Source organism: Podarcis tiliguerta (genome assembly GCF_965153285.1).
Source record: "Podarcis tiliguerta genome assembly, chromosome: 4".
Taxonomy (NCBI): Eukaryota; Metazoa; Chordata; class Lepidosauria; order Squamata; family Lacertidae; genus Podarcis; species Podarcis tiliguerta.
The window spans coordinates 72,977,261-72,996,886 of NC_139537.1; the positions used below are offsets into that span (position 1 = coordinate 72,977,261).

The 19,626-nt window shown below is 42.9% G+C and overlaps 2 protein-coding genes across 5 annotated transcripts in view; one reads left to right on the top strand and one right to left on the bottom strand.

The window, feature by feature from the left end:
• SLC9A2 (solute carrier family 9 member A2) overlaps positions 1-5,253 on the top strand; it is a 28,148-nt gene extending 22,895 nt beyond the window's left edge. Inside the window, exons 10-12 of the mRNA XM_083437773.1 lie at positions 313-438; positions 755-845; positions 3,999-5,253. Coding sequence (XP_083293899.1) covers positions 313-438; positions 755-845; positions 3,999-4,324 — 543 coding nt within the window. The 3' untranslated portion in view covers positions 4,325-5,253. The remainder of the gene's footprint in view (positions 1-312; positions 439-754; positions 846-3,998) is intronic.
• A 919-nt stretch (positions 5,254-6,172) lies between these two features.
• Positions 6,173-17,794, bottom strand: MFSD9 (major facilitator superfamily domain containing 9). Of its 4 annotated transcripts, none has more exons than XM_083437895.1 (6): positions 17,368-17,794; positions 16,022-16,105; positions 12,449-12,492; positions 11,128-11,257; positions 9,772-9,981; positions 6,173-9,143 (listed from the first exon to the last, which is right to left on the bottom strand). In XM_083437895.1, the coding sequence occupies exons 1-6, from the start codon at positions 17,777-17,779 to the stop codon at positions 8,353-8,355; spliced, it is 1,671 nt and encodes a 556-aa protein (XP_083294021.1). In that variant the 5' UTR covers positions 17,780-17,794; the 3' UTR covers positions 6,173-8,352. The 4 variants fall into 4 exon arrangements, with proteins under 4 accessions (XP_083294021.1, XP_083294024.1, XP_083294022.1 ...); XM_083437898.1 differs by having other exon boundaries at positions 16,018-16,105; XM_083437896.1 differs by lacking the exon at positions 16,022-16,105.
• Between the last annotated feature and the right edge of the window lie 1,832 nt (positions 17,795-19,626).

Consider the following 19,626-nt stretch of genomic DNA (forward strand, 5'->3'; position numbering starts at 1 on the left):
AAGGTCGGCAGTTCGAATCCCCGCAACGGGGTGAGCTCCCGTTGCTCGGTTCCTGCTCCTGCCAACCTAGAAGTTTGAAAGCATGTCAAAGTGCAAGTAGATAAATAGGTACCACTCCGGTAGGAAGGTAAATGGCGTTTCCGTGCGCTGCTCTGGTTTGCCAGAAGCGGCTTAGTCATGCTGGCCACATGACCCGGAAGCTGTACATTGGCTCCCTCGGCCAATAAAGCGAGATGAGTGCTGCAACCCCAGAGTCGGCCACGACTGGACCTAATGGCATTAATATGGCCGTTGCTTTTATTCTCGTTTCAGACACCATCATACAACAGGTACAGTCTTGCTGAAGATGCAAGCGAAAAGCAGGCAAAAGAAATTTTGATTCGTCGCCGACACAGCCTGAGGGAGACCGTGAAGAGGGGCAGCAGCTTGTCAAGACAGGTACTTGTATGACACAGAACCGTAGAATTGTAGAGTTGGAAGGGACCACGGGGGTCATCTAGTCCAGCCCCCTGCAATGCAGGACTCTTTTGCCCAACGTGGAGCTCAAACCCACGACCCTGAGTTTAAGAGTCTCATGCTCTCCCAACTGATCCATCAGAGTTGAAAAAATAACGGCCCCATCACAACTCACAGTGTAATATGTATTTTATGCTCTTGCATTTGTCCCCAGGTACAAAATGTATCAGAAGTCGCCGTAATCATGCATATATTTCACTTTGCTTGTACAGAACACATTTCATGTTTCTTTTTGCAGGTGGCAGCCAAACCACCCCGTTATCTGTCACTGCCTAAAAACACTAAACTCCCCGAGAGAGTACGGAAAAGAAATCAATGTTCTTATAAAGGTAATACAGTTTCTTTTGTTTCATTAATGAAGTGGTTACCTGGAAAACAAGCAAATGTGCCAGAGAGGATCATGGGTTATTTCCATACTTTCCAAGAGAACTGCTACTCTCTATGCAAATAGGTCCATTTCTTTCACTTGCCAAGAAGGTGCTCTTGGTGATTTTTTGTGAATTGGTGCATGCGATTGCATGTATGCTTTGTATACAGTGGTACCTCAGGTTACATACGCTTCAGGTTACAGACGCTTCAGGTTACAGACTCTGCTAACCCAGAAATAGTGCTTCTGGTTGAGAACTTTGCTTCAGGATGAGAACAGAAATCGTGCTCCAGCGTCGCGGCAGCAGCAGGAGGCCCCATTAGCTAAAGTGGTGCTTCAGGTTAAGAACAGTTTCAGGTTAAGAACGGACCTCCGGAACGAATTAAGTACTTAACCCGAGGTACCACTGTATATACTCAAGGGATAGCACGGTAGCCATTGGGATGGCAGCTGCTTACCTGCTCAGATGAGTGACCAACAGTGGCAAGGAGCAGCAGCTGCTGCTGCCTGCATTCTATCTAGAGAAAAAGGGAGAGGAAGGAAGGAGTCTCTAGCAGGGCAGTACACCTAGCAGGAAGGGGCATTATCTGGCTGAAGCCCCAGCCCTGGAAAGGGGTATGATGGAGCCATATTTGCCCCATCCTTTAGGCCTTATATTGTAGATCTTATCTCCACAAAAACCTACCAAACTTGTTTGGCCAGGGACAAAAGTGGAACATGGGATGAAGTGGCTCTATCACTGCACCTTTAATTTTCAGGGAGGGAGAAAGAAAACCTACTGTCCTCCTCTGACTTTATAGCCCTAGGCCCAGATCCAAAGCTACTTTAGACACACCCAAAAGCTTGAACGTACTGTACCATTCTTGGCTTTCCTCCTTTGCGCTGCAGATTCCCAGCCATGAACTGCTTTGGAACGGCTCCATTGTTGCCAAAGCAGTCAGGGAGGTGCCTGCTTGTAGAACCACAATCCCAAAGGCCCGGGGTGTGAGGAGCTAGTTGTGTGATTCTTTGGATCTCAGCCATCGATTCACCACAATGTTGAGTTCCCAATAGCACTGCATTGTGTGTTCACCTGTTCCTTTCATACCCTCTGCTTTAAACGGAACATCTCTTACTCAGCACACATACGTGAAGGAAAAATAATAAACAAATAAATTGTTATGTGAACATCAGGTCCAAGCAAATGGCAACAATTTTTGAATGGTTGCTGTGGTGACTAGGACACTTAGCCAGATTTTCATCAGATTTTTGCAACTGTGTCTAATGTCTTAGACTCTTAAGACCAGGGTAGGCAAACTAAGTTCTGGGGGCATGGGCTGTCCCATTCGCCTTCTAAATCCAGCCCGCAGATGGTCTGGGAATCAGCGTGTTTTTACATGAGTAGAATGTGTGCTTTTATTTAAAATGCATCTCTGGGCTATTTGTGGGGCATAGGAATTCATTCATTTTTATTTTTTTCCAAAATATAGTCTGGCCCCCCACAAGGTCTGCTGAAAAAGTTTGCTGACCGCTGCTTAAGACCTTGCTTGTTAGTTACATGCTGTCGCAAAACAGCTGTTTTTCATCTCAAAAGTCTGTCCTAAGATGTCATGTTCTCTCTCTGGAACAGGAAAATAACAACAGTGTTGTTGTTTCTCTGCCTGTTGTGATTTCCCAAGCTTCATCATTATCATCATTTATTTATTTATATGCCGCCCATCTGACTGGGTTGTCCCAGCCACTCTAGGTGACTTCCAACAAATTAAAACATCAAACACAGTAAAACATCAAACACTAAAAACTTCCCTATACAGTCATCACCACCCAATGTTTTCTTTGTTTTTTCTCAGACCTGAAGTTTGGCAATCCTTTTCCCTCACAATGCAATTGCAGCACCAGCCTGTCCAGTGTGGGCAGGCAAATATAACATCTCAGGGCTTCTGTGCCTTTGATTTAATATCTCCTGTTTGCAGGTCTAACCTTGCAACTTCTTCTCCTGCAGAGAATTCCTTACAGATAGCTTTGAAAATTATGTAACTCTTACTTAAAAGTAAATAAGCACTCAGTTCCAATGCACCATCAGTGTTTCCCAAATGTGGGTCTCCTGCTGCTGTTTTTGGACTATGATTCCCATCATCCCTGACACACCAACAACTTTTCTGTCTGGATTTTCACTGTTTGAAATCTGGCAACCCTAGTAGTATAGGCAGCTTTGGGTAGGTAAGCTTGTGCAATTTTCACTACAGAGCTGGGGAATAATGTGGTACGTGTCCCAAAGTTAAGTTGCGAGGGTGGTAAAAACCTCTGCAAAATGTCCTTCTCCAATCATTTTTCTGTACTGAGACTGACTGTGCCCTCATGTGGTAAGACTTGGTATTAGCAGTGGCAGCATGAACTTTCGTTTTCATTAGATCCCCCCCCCCCCCCCCCGCTGTGGCAAACCTTAAATTCCAAATAAAAATTTGCTGGCAAAAAATGACAGTGTAAGGATGCGTTTGGCTATGGCAGGAAGCTGGACCATAGGTAATGAAATGCACCACAGTTTAGGAAACTAGTAATACATTACACCTGGGCATTTGCATGATTAAATACATGATGTGGGGAGAAGGATAGTGGGAACTCAACTTTGTTGCTGCCACCAATCTACATATGGGGAAGCAGACATGTGTAGGAGGGCACTTGCTTTATGCAAGTACAGTGGTACCTCAGTTACAGATGCTTCAGGTTACAGGCGCTTCATGTTACAGTTTGCTAACCCAGAAATAATACCTTGGGTTAAGAACTTTGCTTCAGGATGAGAAAAGAAATTGTGTGGCGGTGGTGTGGTGGCAGTGGGAGGCCCCATTAGCTAAAGTGGTGCTTCAGGTTAAGAACAGTTTCAGGTTAAGAACGGACCTCCAGAATGAATTAAGTTCTTAACCTGAGGTACCACTGTATGATTTTCCCCTACCCCATGGCGTGGAACCATGATTGCACTGGAAAGCATAACTCTGCTTTCTCGATTCATATAATTGTTAACGGTGTTAGGTTAACCCCCCAAATAGGGCCATCGTTACATCATGGTACTTTGCGTAGTGAAGCATTGGGCATGCTGAGATTTTGTTTTGCATATATTAATATATACTTTAATTTACAGTACCGGACGACAGCGATTCTGAATCTGATCAAAGCACAGTGCTGAATTTGAAATCCCAAGCAGGAAAAATTCTGAGAGACCAGAGGCTTCGACAGCAGCAGTGTAGGATGGAATGGAAAAATGAAACCGAGAGGAACAACAGAGAGACAGCAAGCCAGGGAAACAGAGGCTTCAGACAACCACTTTTGCCAAGGCCAGCATTTGGCGCACTGAACGAAGAAGAGTCAGTGGAAGATGAGGGACCCGCCAAACCACTCCCACCGCCTCGTTTAATCCGACAGGCTTCAAAAAGGCCTAGTGATAAATCCGAGAATAAACCATATTGAAAGCTGCTAAATGGAGCCATTAACAATGAACAGCAGAGGGAGGCACTTTAAACTGGACAGATGGAGCCATTTAAGGTCATTGGTACTGGTTGGGGATGGGAGGGAAAGAAATCATGTTATTTCACTACGTGAAAAAAACAAAAAACTCTTCACCTTCTGTGGAACCAAATAATGCAACTATTTTGTTTTATATTTTGTTTTTAAACTTCTGCGATGAAGACAAGTTTTATCAGTTAGATACAGTACTTTTGAATGTAAATTGTGTTTTGTGTGTTTGCCAGTGGCAGGTTCGCAGTATAAGTTGCACTAAGAAATTGCACAATGCACTTCTTTTTAAAAGAATTCATCCTCAGAAAGCAATTCTAAGAGTGCCTGATGCACTGAAACACAATTAGGTGTTGCAAACTGTGAAACTGAACAAATGCAAGAGATTAAGGCCGCAGTACAGCCTTTCTCATTTTGCCCATGCAATATGGAAGTTGCTTCTGAAGTCCAAATTCTAACACTATGTAAAGATGTAAATGGAAAAGCTTTTGTTTCTATTGCCATGCTTTTTACTGTAATAGAAAAGTGGTACGGGAATATACTGCTCTTATGCATTGTCAGAAATGCCCCTCTACTTGATAATTCCAACAACTCTTTGGATTTAGTTGTTGAAACTTATCCCTTGAAATATATTAATTTATAAATATATATGCACTTTTCTGGAGCATTTTGTCATTTTTGTCTTAAACCTACAAAGTTTGAACAAATAAGTAAATGAGCTCATGATTGGATAGTCACCTCAATACGTTGTTTTCAGTCCAAAATTGTTTCGTTTATTGACTTCAAAATTGAATTTGATCCTCTCAGTAGGTTTTATGGATCTGGATTTTATTTCACGGAAAATACAGTTATATTTGCTTAATAAATGAAAAGATATATATACAGAATGGCAAAGTGTGAAATGAAGCATAAACTGGATGGGGCTATGAAAAAAATATGATTTTGACAAACATTTCCCAAGCAGTTCTAATAGCATAATACATCTTTATTTGGCGGTAAAATGGCTAGTTTTTCCTGGGCTTGTGCTGCAGTAAGTTTACGGATGCCTTGAAAGCAGAACTTCCGAAGTAATACCTAATCTCTAGTGCCATCTGTTGGAAGTTACAAAACACAACTTTCTTTTCAGTTTGCTCTGTACCAACACAGAATACTTCATGTTTATACAAAAGTATCAGTCATCAGCTAACGGTGATTAAAAGCTCTGTGGGAAGAGTTGATCGTTTGAAGACAGAGTCCTATACATACTTACCTTGGGGTAAGCCCCATTGAATCTTGCAGAGTAATGTGGGTAGTTTATGCCTCGCATAACAAACTAATATTTGAGGAACCAGGCAGTGACAAAGTGAGGAAGTCCAAACTCTATACATGTGATGTAACTATTGTTTATCATTTAGTACAAAAATGTTTGTGATTTATAACGTGGCTAAACTACAATTGATAATCCATATAGCAAGTTGTTCTACAAGTGCCCCTTTAAAATGTGGGGGGTTGGGGGGGTATTGTTTTTATTTCGATTATATATTTTTGTGCTTTTATATTTTGATTTTGTTCTGTGAATCACTCTGAGACCTCCGGGTATAAGGCGGTATATAAATTCTAATAATAATAATAATAATAATAATAATAATAATAATAATAATAATAATAAAAATAGTGTAAACACTTTACAAGTGTAAATACTCAACACATGGAAGCTGTTTGGAACAGCCTCTGTGTGGGATGTGCAATTTATAGACCATCAATTATTTTGGCTGGAATAATGAGCAAATAGACAACAATAACTGACGACAAGCAGAAAAGGTGGACATTCTTTTCCCTTTTATTTCCAGTTACCAACATTGTTATGTAATTCCAAGAGCTCTTAACTTTCAAGAGAACAATGCGAAGCCATTTTAAACTGCCTTCAAATGAAGTACAATGCATCCCTGAGGGACTCTTTTTACAGATGTTCTTTGTCCCGAATGCTCCACAGATACTAGAAATGATTCCTAAATGTTTATTCTGCTACATCATGTAAGTAGTTAAGATTGTTTTCTGAGCTCGCAGTTTCAAAAGAAACTTTGCAGACCAGTTTTGAACTGTGAGCAGGTCAATGTTCATACGCACATTTCCCTAGGAATTGAGCCTCTTCCTGGACGGCACTAAAGCAAGCAAAGGTTCCGAAGAACAGAATGCATCTACGCTTGGGCAGAGGTACTTAACCAGCTCCCAACTCACCACCTCTTTGCTCTGATCCCCATCTCACCACAGCTACTCTCACATGCTTTGAAATTCTAGCCTTACATTTTATGACAAATGCAACTGGACTTTCATTTGGAGGGTGTGGAGAGTAAAAGCGGAAGAGGTGCAACCTGGAGTACGGAAGCAGCAGGCAGAAAAAATGTTCAACATCATCCCTTGCCAACTAGCTTTTCGGGATGGTGAGGCCATCAAGGTTCATTGCCTTGCTTTTGTGTGCAATATGTAGTTAGGCCCTAAATAAATACGCTTAGAATTGCAGCCTTAGTACGGATGACAATTCTATCTTGCCTGTTTTGTAAATGCATCACATTTTTTTCTTATCTGTTTTATTAAATGAGTGCAGCCTACCAAGCATTCTTGTTTTTGCTGCCTCCCTCAGATTGCAGTCTACAATATGCATTCATCTTAGTGGGACCAAGTTGTCCAAGCCTGTGCCAGTGCCATTTTAACTAAAAAGCAGGCCATATTTCATTATATTTCAGCTAGAGTTGATTGGACAATTGTTTCTATTTCAAGCAGCTGATCAAAGACGGATGAATACAAAACAGGGACATCCCTATCTATATATTTTTGAAGCAAGCTCCATCTACTTCTTCTCAAAAAGGCATACCGTTAGTTTAAGGTTTGTGGCTCTTGAGGTTTGAGTTACATGTAATACGGATTCCAGCTTCAATGCTCTCATGTTACATCACATTATTACACTTGGTACGAAACCAATGCTCCTGACAAACCTGACCAGGTAATTCCTCCAAGCCCCCAAACTCAACAACAAAATTGCCGCCAAGCAAGTTGAAACTCTCTTTTAAATATGTGGCCGCCGTCACAATCCTCCTTTAAGGATGTCTGCTGCAGAGAGCAGCCTCTCCCCATCCCTGTACTATTTCAAGTATAAAGGAAACATGCATTCCTTGAAACACATTTCAGTAAACCATAATAAAGAGGAAACGACTTGCTTAGGATGTCCTGTAGCAAAGGAGGAGGTAGGAAACTCCTTGAAAACCCCCAATATGGACTCTTCCTGCTTTTGAGTCTTTGCTGCGGCTTTGTAAACCCCACAGCTGATGACCCTGAGTGGTAGTATTCTTCCCAAGTCGAAAGCACATTCATCATTAAGGTCCCCTTCCCCAGTAAGTGTTCAGTGTTAGAATTGTTCCAAACCAAGATGGCACAACTAGGAGAACACCACCTTTAATAATTGCATGTTAACTAAAGATTCATTCCTCTGCAAACATATACAAGGACCACAGCCCTGCGGAAAGTCCAAACCTTGCCCTGCATCTTCTGGCAACGATGTGTGAGGCTTGAAGGAAGTCTGCCCCACATTTTGAGATCTAACTGGACCACAGCAGAAATGGATAACATCTCTTCCATTCTCCGTTTTTCTTTTGGAATGACACCAGATACCTGGAGTCAGGCTCTAGTCCTATTGTCATACTTGTTTTTAAAAAACCTACACCAGGATTTTAATCACAATTTAAAATTATTTGAATAGATGTAATGTTCAGCAACTTTCCCTTTGCACTACAACCAGCAAGATTTCTTATTAGCTGTGTGAATTAATGCCCCTTCACCAGCCTCAAATTTACCTGTTAAGTTTACTGGTCAGGATGAAAGATAAGGGAACTGTTCTTTCCTTGACGCTATAGTTTCGTTATAAAGCATCCCAACAACAGTCCTCCTGAACCCTTAACATTTTCATTTCTCTCAGTTGTCTTGCTTTTTTAAGTAGCAGCACTAACAGCTTATCTCATTTTAACTCTGGCGCCCCTGATGACTGTGTATCGTGATTTGTTGAGGACCATGATGAGAACAGCTATAAATCCCAACAGGCCCCCGAGAATGGGGGGCCCACAAGGGCTGAACTCCTGGGCGATTCCTGACAGAAGAGGGGAAAGTATGCGGCCGACGGCCGAGACCGACTGACCGACACCTATGAGCATACCACTAGCGTGGTCCCCCCCCAGAGTCAGCTCGAGATCAGTAATGCAAGTACGTCCGATGGTGGTCGAAAATGCTAAAAAGGTGGAGGACAGGACCACCGCCCATACGTTCTTCGAGAGAGAATATATCATCGTGAGCACGCAGGTGACGATGGTGGACCGCAGTAAGATGGCGTAGGTGTTGTGCTTATATAGTCTTGTAATTGGTCCGAGCAGAAAGCCAGCAGCCACTCCAAGCGCGCTGCTGTAGCTTATGAGGTAACCGGTGAGTTTAGGTTTGATCCCAAACCTCTCTTCAAGGGCCAAGACAAAATTGCTATGGTAAAGCATGACTGCGATCGACATCAGTAGCCGTACCAGGAAGACGTCCCGCAGATCGGAACGGGTAATGGTGCGAATCCTCTTAAACACAGAGACAATCTGAGCCCAAGAGGTCTGGGGGTGTGCACTGTTCCTTGTGGCTTCGCGAGATAGAGGGTCCTTCTGCAAGCTGAGCTTTGCCACTGGTAAGGGACTGCCTTTTGCTGGGTTAATAATGCTCCAGTCATTACCATGCTTTTTCTTTTCAAGCCATAGCAGAATCCAGAAAAGACCTGCAAAGGAAATTGAGACACCTTTACAAATCGAGGCTGTGCTGCCGGTTTTCTAGAAATAACCTAGTGCCCATTGAAATGTATTACACAGGCCCGACGTAAGATGGAGCCAAACTTTGGGGGCAAAGCAGAGAAACTGTTGTGGGCAACATATGCATGCCACAACCAAGCGCACACTGCTACCTATTATACTGGAAATAAATACAAAAATTGTCCAGTAGCACCTTAGAGACCAACCAAGTTTGTTCTGGGTATAAGCTTTTGTGTGCATGCACAGTTCTTCAGATTTTTACCCAGAACAAACTTAGTTGGTCTCTAAGGTGCTACTGGACAGTTTTTTTAATTTATTTCAACTGCGTCAGACCAACATGGCTACCTAGCTGAATCTATTATATTGGCTACAACAGAATGCTGCCTATGGAGATCTGACAATTACTTGTAGGGCAAATGGATATCATCTGGCCAAAATGGCCCAGGGGACAAATGGAGAGGGTCTGTGAGCTGTAGGTTCCCCATCCGTCATTGATGCAACTGTTGCAGTCGGTCAATAAATATACAAAAGACTGATAACAATAACATTTATATTGTAAAAGGAGGGGCATCAAGAGAAAAATATCAAGCAACATACCAGCATTCAAGATGAAAATGGAAGCACAGATGAAAGCTGTGATATAAAAGCCCCCCTCGAGCTCCGTAAGGTAGCCTCCAACAACAGGCCCCAGAATGAAACCAATACTGGCAGCGGCGTTGAAATGTCCTATTACTCGGAGGCGGTCCTTCTCAGAAACCAAGTCAGAGATGAGAACTTTGGAAACTGAGTGTGTGTGTTTGAAAATACCTAGAAACGAACGAGAAATGTGTTTAGAGAAGAAATTTACTTAGAGAAGTGCAGATCCCAAACTGTCAAACCCATGTCATAAAGGCAGCAAAGAAAAGTTGAAAATGCAATAAAATTTCCTTTTCAATTTCTAGCTTGGGCTAGTCACACTTCTCTGAAGTCTCTCAGCCTCACAGAGTGTTTGTTGTTGGGGAGGAAGGGAAAAGGAGATTGTTAGCCGCTTTGAGACTCCTTCGGGTAGTGAAAAAGTGGAATATCAAATCCAAACTCCTCTTCTTCCTCCCCAGAAGTGACTAATTGTGTGATCATTTTAAAGTTGGGCATTAGTGTTACGAGAAGAAAATCACGGATACTTAAGATTATTTTTAAGACAAAGTTAAATCAAATAGCTTTTATTCTGAAACTATAATATCAGCCTTAAAAATATTGCAACTCATGGTTTCTATCGCATTTTTATTCTGCCTTTCCCTCAAATCCCCACAAAGGCCCTGTGAGCAAGGTTCAGCTGAGCTTGCGTGTGACAGGTCCAAAAGTAACTAACCAGCCTCCTGACTGAGTGAAGATTTGAACCCGGATCTCCCTGGTGCCCTTTACCCACTAGGATGTACTTTTTGCAACTGACTGCTGTTTCTGTTCTTGTTTAGAGATGTCCTATACCTTTAGCAAACAGCCGGCGGGAGATACTTTGCAATGTTGCTAGCTTTACTACAAGGCTGGAGGACAAGATGCTCCCACTTTGCTAACCAATGACGCCATAATGAAATTAAAAGGTTGCATTTTGGGAACTTTTGACTGTGGCAACAACAACAAATGTAAGCTACCCTAGGAAGGTTTTTTTGAAGGATAAAGCTATCCTAAAAGTAAGAACAGCCCTACACTGAATAATTCTATCACTCATAGCAAGAATGGGCATAACATGGCCCTCGTTTCAAATCTTGTCCCCTTAATTAAAATGGGAGAAATATAGCTTTCCCACTGGGGAAAAATGGTATTAAAAGTGCTTAACTGGCTCTATTACATATAATGCATTTAACTCTTCAGAATTTATGCTTCTCAGAAGTAAGAGGAATGAACTATGCTATGATTATCCACTACTGATTGAAAGATGAACTGAGCTCGGGTATGAATAGCCAAGCAGCTACTTACCCACAAAAATCCGGGCAACAGCAAATAAAACCACATTGCTGGAGACACTAAGCATAAAATAACCCAATGCGCTGAAGATAATGCAGACAAGTAGGCAATAAGGTCTTCCCACCACATCACTCCAGGATCCCTGGATAATACAGAAGGAGCCTGTTCAAATCAACACAGCTGCCTACTTCCTATTTCCATGGAATTATAAATAACATTAATTGAAGGGGTGGGGTTGTTGCTCAACCCTTCTCATTAATGCGTTCTGATAATAATTTCACTCTCTTAACATAGTGTGACAATAACAGTTAAGCTAAATAAAGAAGTTGATATTTTAGATAGATAGTGGCACTGACTGGTACTGAACACGGGTATCATTACAAACGTAAAAATGTGTTTTGTGATACCTGGTTTGAACAAGCAATTTTTGCTTGGGTAGACTGAAGTTGGTGTTGGAGCTATAGAAAAGGAGGGGGAGACATAAACATTTGGTTATAGGCTGGGATTAAGGGGGGGGGGGAGGAAGAACCTAATTAGGTTCCTGCCACCATTTAGGGACCCCATCCTGTAAAAGCTAAAGAACCGCATGGCATTTCCCTGATGTATTAGATAATTTTCTAGAACTGCAATAACAACAGCAATAAATAAATAAAGTCCAGCTACAGAAAGGGCAGCTTCTTATTTTGAAGTACATGCGGAAACTTCAAAATTAATCTGAAGTAATGGTTTAATTACTCTGTTGTCTCCAAAAATAAAGGCAGCCCAAGAGGCTACCTATAATGCACAACAAATTGCTTTTGAAAATGAGGAGTTTCAAATACAGTTTGCCATATGGTGGTCATTTGTTGAACAACAATGGAAGCTCCCCTACGTTTGTTTAGCAGACAGGGGTCCACTGTCCTTCAGACCTAGTCAGGGTCCGGAATATATTTTGGAAAAAGAAAATGAACGAATTCCTATGCCCCACAAATAACCCAGAGATGCATTTAAAATAAAAGGACACATTCTACTCATGTAAAAACACGCTGATTCTCAGACCGTCCGCAGGCTGGATTTAGAAGGCGATTCGGCCGGATCCGGCCCCCCGGCCTTAGTTTGCCTATCCATGGAGCTCTTAGAAGCCAGTTCTTTCTCTATTCATCCCACTCAAAAAATACACTTTTAATTTGATCAGTTTTTATCATATCACTTCCACAGCATATGTATGTATTGACGCAGTAACCTTATGGAACATGTTCAGCTGAGAGATACTGACTTACTCACAACGACCCAATAAGCTAAAGAGTTGAACAAGAAATTGAAGCTGGACATTAAAAATGGCGGCCAAACTTACCACTAAGGTACTGGAAATGAGCTGCAGAACGCCATATAAAGATCCTAAAAGTGAAGGAAGCATTTTTAAATCAGAGTAGAATTATTATTTCATAGACTTTTTTTTATAAAAAAAACACCTTTATGTATGCAATTCTAACTTTTATTTACATAATTTACCAGCTTTTATACACACATCATACGTTATCCACCACTTATCTCTTTTCCTAAGACCTCCCAATCCATCTCTCTGTGTCATTCTAGGGAAATCTGGATCTGAGGCATATCCTGATATTTCACCCATTATCATCTCAAGTCTTCCTTTTTTATGTTATCTGCTGCTCATATGTTAACTCGTACTAGTAAGTTGAGTTGCATATTGTACCCTCTAAGATAATCTCCAAAACACCTTCACTCTTTAACTCATCCTTATTCCTTAGTTTCCTGGTCATGGTTACTAGTTTCATGTTCTATCAATTTGTTCTGCCATATTTCCTTTGTGGGTATCTCTTCTCCTGCTCTTCTCCTGCTCCCCATTTGTTTGCATATACAGTACTATTTTAGCCAGCACGGTTGCATACAAAAAGATATCGAATGCCTTTTGCAGATTTTCAATGAAGGGGGAAAATATATCCTGACTTGTTCCAGCTGCAAACTTTGGCTCACTGACTCTTCTGGCTAGGTAATTAAAAAAAATAAAAAATTGGAAGAATCCCACCATTTAGTGAGTCTTTGTCAAAGACAGATGAAAGAGGTATGAATAACTCACTGAAAGAAGCCAAGGTATGCCTTATATTTTCTGCAATACTTGGGATATGATGCCAGACAAATCTGTGTGGGGTTGCCTTCCCACAAATTCGTGTGGGAAGCTTGAATCCACTGCTTGAGCCCAATGGAACTCTGCAGCCGTGGAACATTGAACCAATCAGGAACAGTCTATGAACCAATGCCATTTTAACGCACCTTTCCCAACATGGTGCCCATCAGATTTAGAGACACTAACTCCCATTAATCCCGTCTAAGATGGTCAAGGGCCAGGATTGATGGGAGTTGAAGTTCAACAACACCTGGAGGGCCACAACTTATCTGTCCTTGATTCAGACATGGGTGGCAGATGGCAGCTGATCTTAAGAGGCCATGACAGGATGCAGTTTGTACTGGGCAAGTGCAGTGCATAGTAACATATACAAAAGGCCAGAATTGTGTACAGCAAAACTTCAGAACTTTCAGAACTTTGAGAAATAGCATGTTTCTAAATTGTACTAAAATAAACACTTCCAGATATATTGTTTCCGTTTGAATTTGCAACAATTTGGAAAAAAGGCCATTGAAGTGTATCACCTGTGTACTAGCAACAGGGAACTGCATGAAGGCAAGCACATGGAATGTGAGTGTGCAAATTGGTGGAGAAGGGATGGAGCAAACATAGCACAAAATGAAGCAATCACAAGAAAAAGGAAGTCCCCCTTCTCTATATGCAGCATACAAATCAGCAGGCTGCTGCAGGCTGGTAACTTTTGTAGGTTTATTTATGAGACAAGTTCAATTTGGATCAGAGTTCTCTTTGGTGGCAATGCAATGGAACGGTATAGGAGATTGGAGGTTTTACAGTAAAGAACTCATTGGCATGTATTTGAACACAATAAAGGCAAACCACTGACTTTTATTGTTATCTGCTATTCTTACTGTGTAATTAAGTGATTATAATGTGTTGAGTCCTTAGTTATAAACTCAGGGTTTGATTTTAGGGTCTCCTGATGCTGACATGCATAAAGCAGTTTAGAATAAGTTCAATTTGACTTGCACATGGGAATAAAAATAGTGTGAAAACAGTGTTGAGAAAGAAAAAAAGAAATCGTCTTCAATAAGTTAGAGCACAGGTACATCAGTGCAAATTACTGGAATAGGTTCAGGAGAAAAAGAAGCATTTCTTCACATAAAACATACGAATTTCACTATCATAAGCTGTGGGGATGGCCATCAACTAAGCATACTCAAGCTGCAGTTCTAAGGAAGGGGAGGCAAGCCCCAGAGATTGACTGCCTTAGACAAAGCTCTCATCGGGGCTCTTATCAGCAGAGTGGAAACAAAGGCAGAGGAGCACTTTTGCATTTTTCTGCGCTTTTTCTGGTTGTTGTTTTTTTAAACCAACCAACCAACCATTTCCCTCCCACTGGAAACTGTAGGAAATTCACAAAATTTTCTAAATATTTCCCCAGTTTGGGAACATCCTGGGTTGCTAATATGGTTTGGATCCAGGCCAATTCCTGGTCTTACCCAACATGCCCCAAAACTGTTTCCAATTCGCCCCCCACCTGCCTTTGGCTCTACCAATGCCAGAGCTCTGGTGGTAGTTAGATGTTTCCACCAAAGGGAGAATCCAACTCTGGCTCTGAAGTTAGAGATGGAGCTCTGAGATATTATATGATTCCTGGCATGTTCTCTGTAGGATTCTTCCTTACAGATTTAATATCTAAACAGCAGTTGTAGTGGATTTCCCCCCTATGGTATAATTAAGCCCAGCTTCTTCCTGCCTTACTAGTAACGTAATGCAAAATGTAAATGACAACTGGTTTAGTCATTAGACTTTGTTTCCTTTATGATAATCACAAAGAGTGATCTCTCAGAGAAGACCCACTGAAATAAATGGACTTGCCCACATGACTTTAGTGTGTGGGGAGCTGGTATGGGAGGGAAGGGAAGGTATTCCTTCAAATACTTAGGTCCCAACCTATTTAGGGCTTTAAAAAGAAGCACCAGCACTTTAAATTGGGCCCAGAAGTCAATAGGCAGCCAGAGAAGTTCTATGGTTGGCAAGAAATGATGCAAGTAAATAATCAAAACTCTGGTCAGCACAACCTGCACTAACTGAAGTTTCAGAACCCTTTTCATAGAGAACACAGTGTATAAGAAGAAGAAAAAGAAGAAGAGTTTGGATTTGATACCCCGCCTTTCACTCCCTTTAAGGAGTCTCAAAGCGGCTAACATTCTCCTTTCCTTTCCTCCCCCACAACAAACACTCTGTGAGGTGAGTGGGGCTGAGAGACTTCAGAGAAGGGTTACTAGCCCAAAGTCACCCAGCAGCTGCATGTGGAGGAGCGGAGACACGAACCTGGTTCACCAGATTACGAGTCCACCAGTCTTAACCACTACACCACACTGGCTCCCACACTGTATAATGCTTTGCAATACTTCAGGGGGGATGTAACAAGCGTATGGGTAACTATGGCCAGACTATCTCCGTCCAGAAGTCTCAGCTGGGCACACCAACCCAAACTGCTGAAAGGCGCTCTGTGCTAAAGGCTTTCAAGTAAGTCAGTTGTTCAAGAGCCAGCCTTGTGATGTCACAGACAGACTTTCAAGACAAGGCCCTCACTGCTGGCTGCTTAGCAGGGTATAGGGAAGTCTTTCATTTTCTATCCCCAGGTCAATTAACCACTGTTGCTAACTTAAATGACAACTTGCACATTTTTATACCGGAGGCTTCTGAGTGAGAACCTGCTGCTTCGGACTGGCTGGTTTCCACAGCCTTTCGCTGAAAAGGAAGGCACACTTCCTCCAACTGCTTACAAGGTTAGATGACGTGCTCACCTACCACTCCTGCAACTGTTGGGCTTGCTCCTATAGACTTGATGTGAAGGCTTAATAAGGGGACAATCATGCTGACACCAAAGAAATCCTGGAAACAGACAACACAGATTTTCAGCGACTTAAGCATATATATACCCAGGCCAGTTATGCACTGTGATGTACAGTTATGTATTGTCAGTTATGTATTGTACAGTTATGTATTGTAATTTCACAGCAACTTTTGCACAACAAAGAAACTTAGTACGTTGTGTAATCACTTGCTTTTGCTTCACGTTATATTACCTGTCCCGGTAATATAAAACAAATATGACTACACTTGCTTATAAAACTCCCATTTAAGGGATACTTCTGGACTATGGCGGTGGGGTGTGCGAATTATGTGGCATGCTTGCTGAATGCAGTGTGTACGTTCAGCAGCGCCGTTAGGATTTTAGGCCTGAAGGAACTCTTCAAGACAGCACTGTGCATCACTTCACTTACAGATGCGATAAACTAGCCCTAGTGCATCTGAGGGCAGGGGGCTGTCCTGCTCATTCTGCAGTGGCATGGTCCAGGACATGTGCCCCCCAAATCATCCCTGGTGGTACCACTGTACCATTTGATTAATTTTCAATTACAATCCAATAATACCCTCATTATAACAACACCAAATTATAATAGTTACTTATACCAATCATTCAAATGCTGAATTATATAACTTAGGCGCCCCCCCCTACCCCACATGCTAGATTTGATGGTTTGATGACTTTTCTTTATTTCTGCGTTCCAAACGGCTGTGTACATTTGGTGCTTATGGCCATAGCTGTCAACCTTCCTTTTTTTGCAGGAAATTCCCTTATTCCAGCGCCGTTTCCCGCTGATATCCCGGATTGTTAGATATCCTGTAGATTGAGGCTGCTGATCCCTTATTTCCAAATCTGAAAGTTGACAGCTATGCTTATGGCATGTGCACATGCACACGAAAGCTCATACCAATCAACTTAGTTGGTCTCTTAAGGTGCTACTGGAAGGAATTTTATTTTTTATTTTGTTCCTAAAACATTGCTATCCCTAGCCAGCAGTCAGGGACGATGAGGGAAACTGTAGTCCAAAAGCAGGTGGGAGGCCCAAGTTTGGGGGAAGACTGTTTTTTAGTGGCAGGATTTATAGCTGGCGAGGAGCCAGCGGTGCAGTGCGCGCGCGCGCCTCTGAACATGTGCAGAGTGCATTCTCCTCGGTAGGCACGAGCTCAAGGGGGGGTGTTTTTTTCTGAGAGAGGTCTGTCCTCTCTCTCCCCGACCCCCTCAGGGGGCTTCGCCTGCCGGCCCCGGGGTCTCCCCCGGCCTCCTTGCCCGCCGAGGCCCAGCTCACCAGGAAGCCCACGGCGTAGAGGCAGAGGACGAAGCGGCTGGGCCAGGCGACCCCTTCGCCACCGCGCAAGGTCGACGTCGACGGCACCGAGGGCATCCGCAGCGGCGTCGCCGCCACTACCACCTCCTCTTCGGCCGACTCCGCGTCCGTCTCGGCCCCCCGCGCGCCAAAAGGGCCGCCCTGCAGCGCCGGCGGCACCCGGTCCCTGCCGCGCCTCCCATTCGCCATGCGAGGGCGGAGGAGCCGCGGGGACCAGGAAACGGGGAAACACAACCGGCGCAGCGGCCGGGAGAACAGCGGGGAGGCTCCGCCGGGGAGCGGCAGCCGCTCCGCCCCGCCCCCGGAAGGCGGGGCCTAAGAGAAGTTCCGCGCCTGCGCAGCGCCCGCTCGGCGTTCTGAGGGTAATCGTCATTCGCTTGTGAGGAGAGGGAACGAGAGGATGGGCGGGGCATATAGGCTCGTCAGGGTTTTTTGCCGAACTTGGGTCGCATAACCTCCCATCAACCCCGAATACAGGTCTTGCTAGCTAAAAGGACGATGGGAGTTGTAGTCCGGTGTTGCCTCAAACTTGGAGCTTCCGCCGCCGTTCGGCTACAACTCCCCTCCTCCCTGACCTGGTCGCTAGGGATGATGGGAGTTGTAGTCTCTGAGGAACCCCACGCCTGGGCTATATGAGCTTCATTTGAGCAAGAGGCTGGACTCGGTGACTCTTGTCCCTTTCAGCGCTAAAGTTCTGTGACAGAAATACTTCCCCCTTCACCCTTTTGTAAAATAAAAATAAAAAAAACCTCTCTCACAGCTTTGTGACATTTCGGCTGGATGACCTAATAAAGTTGGCTTTGGAGTGTTTTGTCAAATAGATTATACTGATTTTTTATTTTTTATTAAAGAAAAAGGGTGTATTTATCCTCATGGATTATATATCAAACTGCAAGATTTTTAATGGGGGCAATTAGAATAAGACCTATTATTTGATTATGGATGTAAAACCCCGAAATGTATATTATTTAGTTAAGTTTTTAACTCTATTCAGTACATTTTATTTTATTTTATTGCTGATGCAAATAAAGATTCTTAGGATTCTGATTCAAACTGTAATCAAATAAGAACCCCTTGTTCTTCTGGATGGTAATAGAAATGTGTTAAGAAATGTGGTTGGTGTGCATAGGTGTACCACCAGTCTTAAGGACAAAGCAAATGTGGCTTAAGTTTTCTAGTCGGATTGAAGCTTGTTTGGCTCATCATTCTTATATTGCCCTATCTTTGCTGAACAGCAACACACAGTCATAGCTCTCTTCCTAGGCATGACCTCTTGACATTACTGGTTCCTTTTCTGAAGCTTGACTCTGTCCCAAGCTCACTGTATACATTTTTTTGGAAAGCACATTTAAAGTGCCCCCCAGCAAATAACCCTATCAATTGCTGTTTACCCTGCACAGAGCTACAGTTCTCAGCGCCCTAAACAAATCCCAGTTCCCAGGATTCTTTGGGGGGTGTGTGTGTGTGGACTGGCTTTAAATGCATGGTGTTTAGGCAGCCTGGACAATTGCAATCTAAGGATCAATCTGGGCCAGTGCCGGCTTTATGTACAGTGGTACCTCGGGTTACATACGCTTCAGGTTACATACGCTTCAGGTTACAGACTCCGCAAACCCAGAAATAGTGCTTCAGGTTAAGAACTTTGCTTCAGGATGAGAACAGAAATCGGGCTCCAGCGGCACGGCAGCAGCAGCAGCACCAGGAGGCTCCATTAGCTAAAGTGGTGCTTCAGGTTAAGAACAGTTTCAGGTTAAGAACGGACCTCCGGAACGAATTAAGTACTTAACCCGAGGTACCACTGTATAAGCTAAACAAGCTATAGCTCAGGGCCCCACTCTCTTGGGGCCCCCCAAAAAATTAAAGAAAAAAAAAACCCCTGGATGTACATTTCCAAAATATAAGATTAAAAAACAAATAAAATTAAACCTACATATAGCAACAGTGTTTTGTGTTGTGTAGGCTCCTATTTGTTATGTGCAAATGGCTTCAGATACCTATTAGGTAATAAATTACCATATAGCATATATTCAATACAAAAAACAGTGACAATTTGTTGTTGACAAAGGACAGCTGGACATATAAAGGGCCCCATTACCCTCAGTAGCTTAGGTCCTCATCAAACCTAAATCCGGCCCTGACTGGATGCCGAGCAAAGCGGTATTGTGAACATATCCTCAGTCTGGATCCAATTTATGATTTTCAGTTGAGCTTTCTTCAACA

Excerpts from the sequence above, each read along its gene's own strand:
- MFSD9 (XM_083437895.1), bottom strand. The coding sequence starts at position 17,779 with ATGACGATTACCCTCAGAACGCCGAGCGGGCGCTGCGCAGGCGCGGAA. Across the intron at positions 16,106-17,367 it reads TCTACGCCGTGGGCTTCCTG|GATTTCTTTGGTGTCAGCAT; the intron begins GTGAGCTGGGCC and ends GTCTGTTTCCAG. Across the intron at positions 9,982-11,127 it reads TGTTGCCCGGATTTTTGTGG|GTATTTTCAAACACACACAC; the intron begins GTAAGTAGCTGC and ends GTTCGTTTCTAG.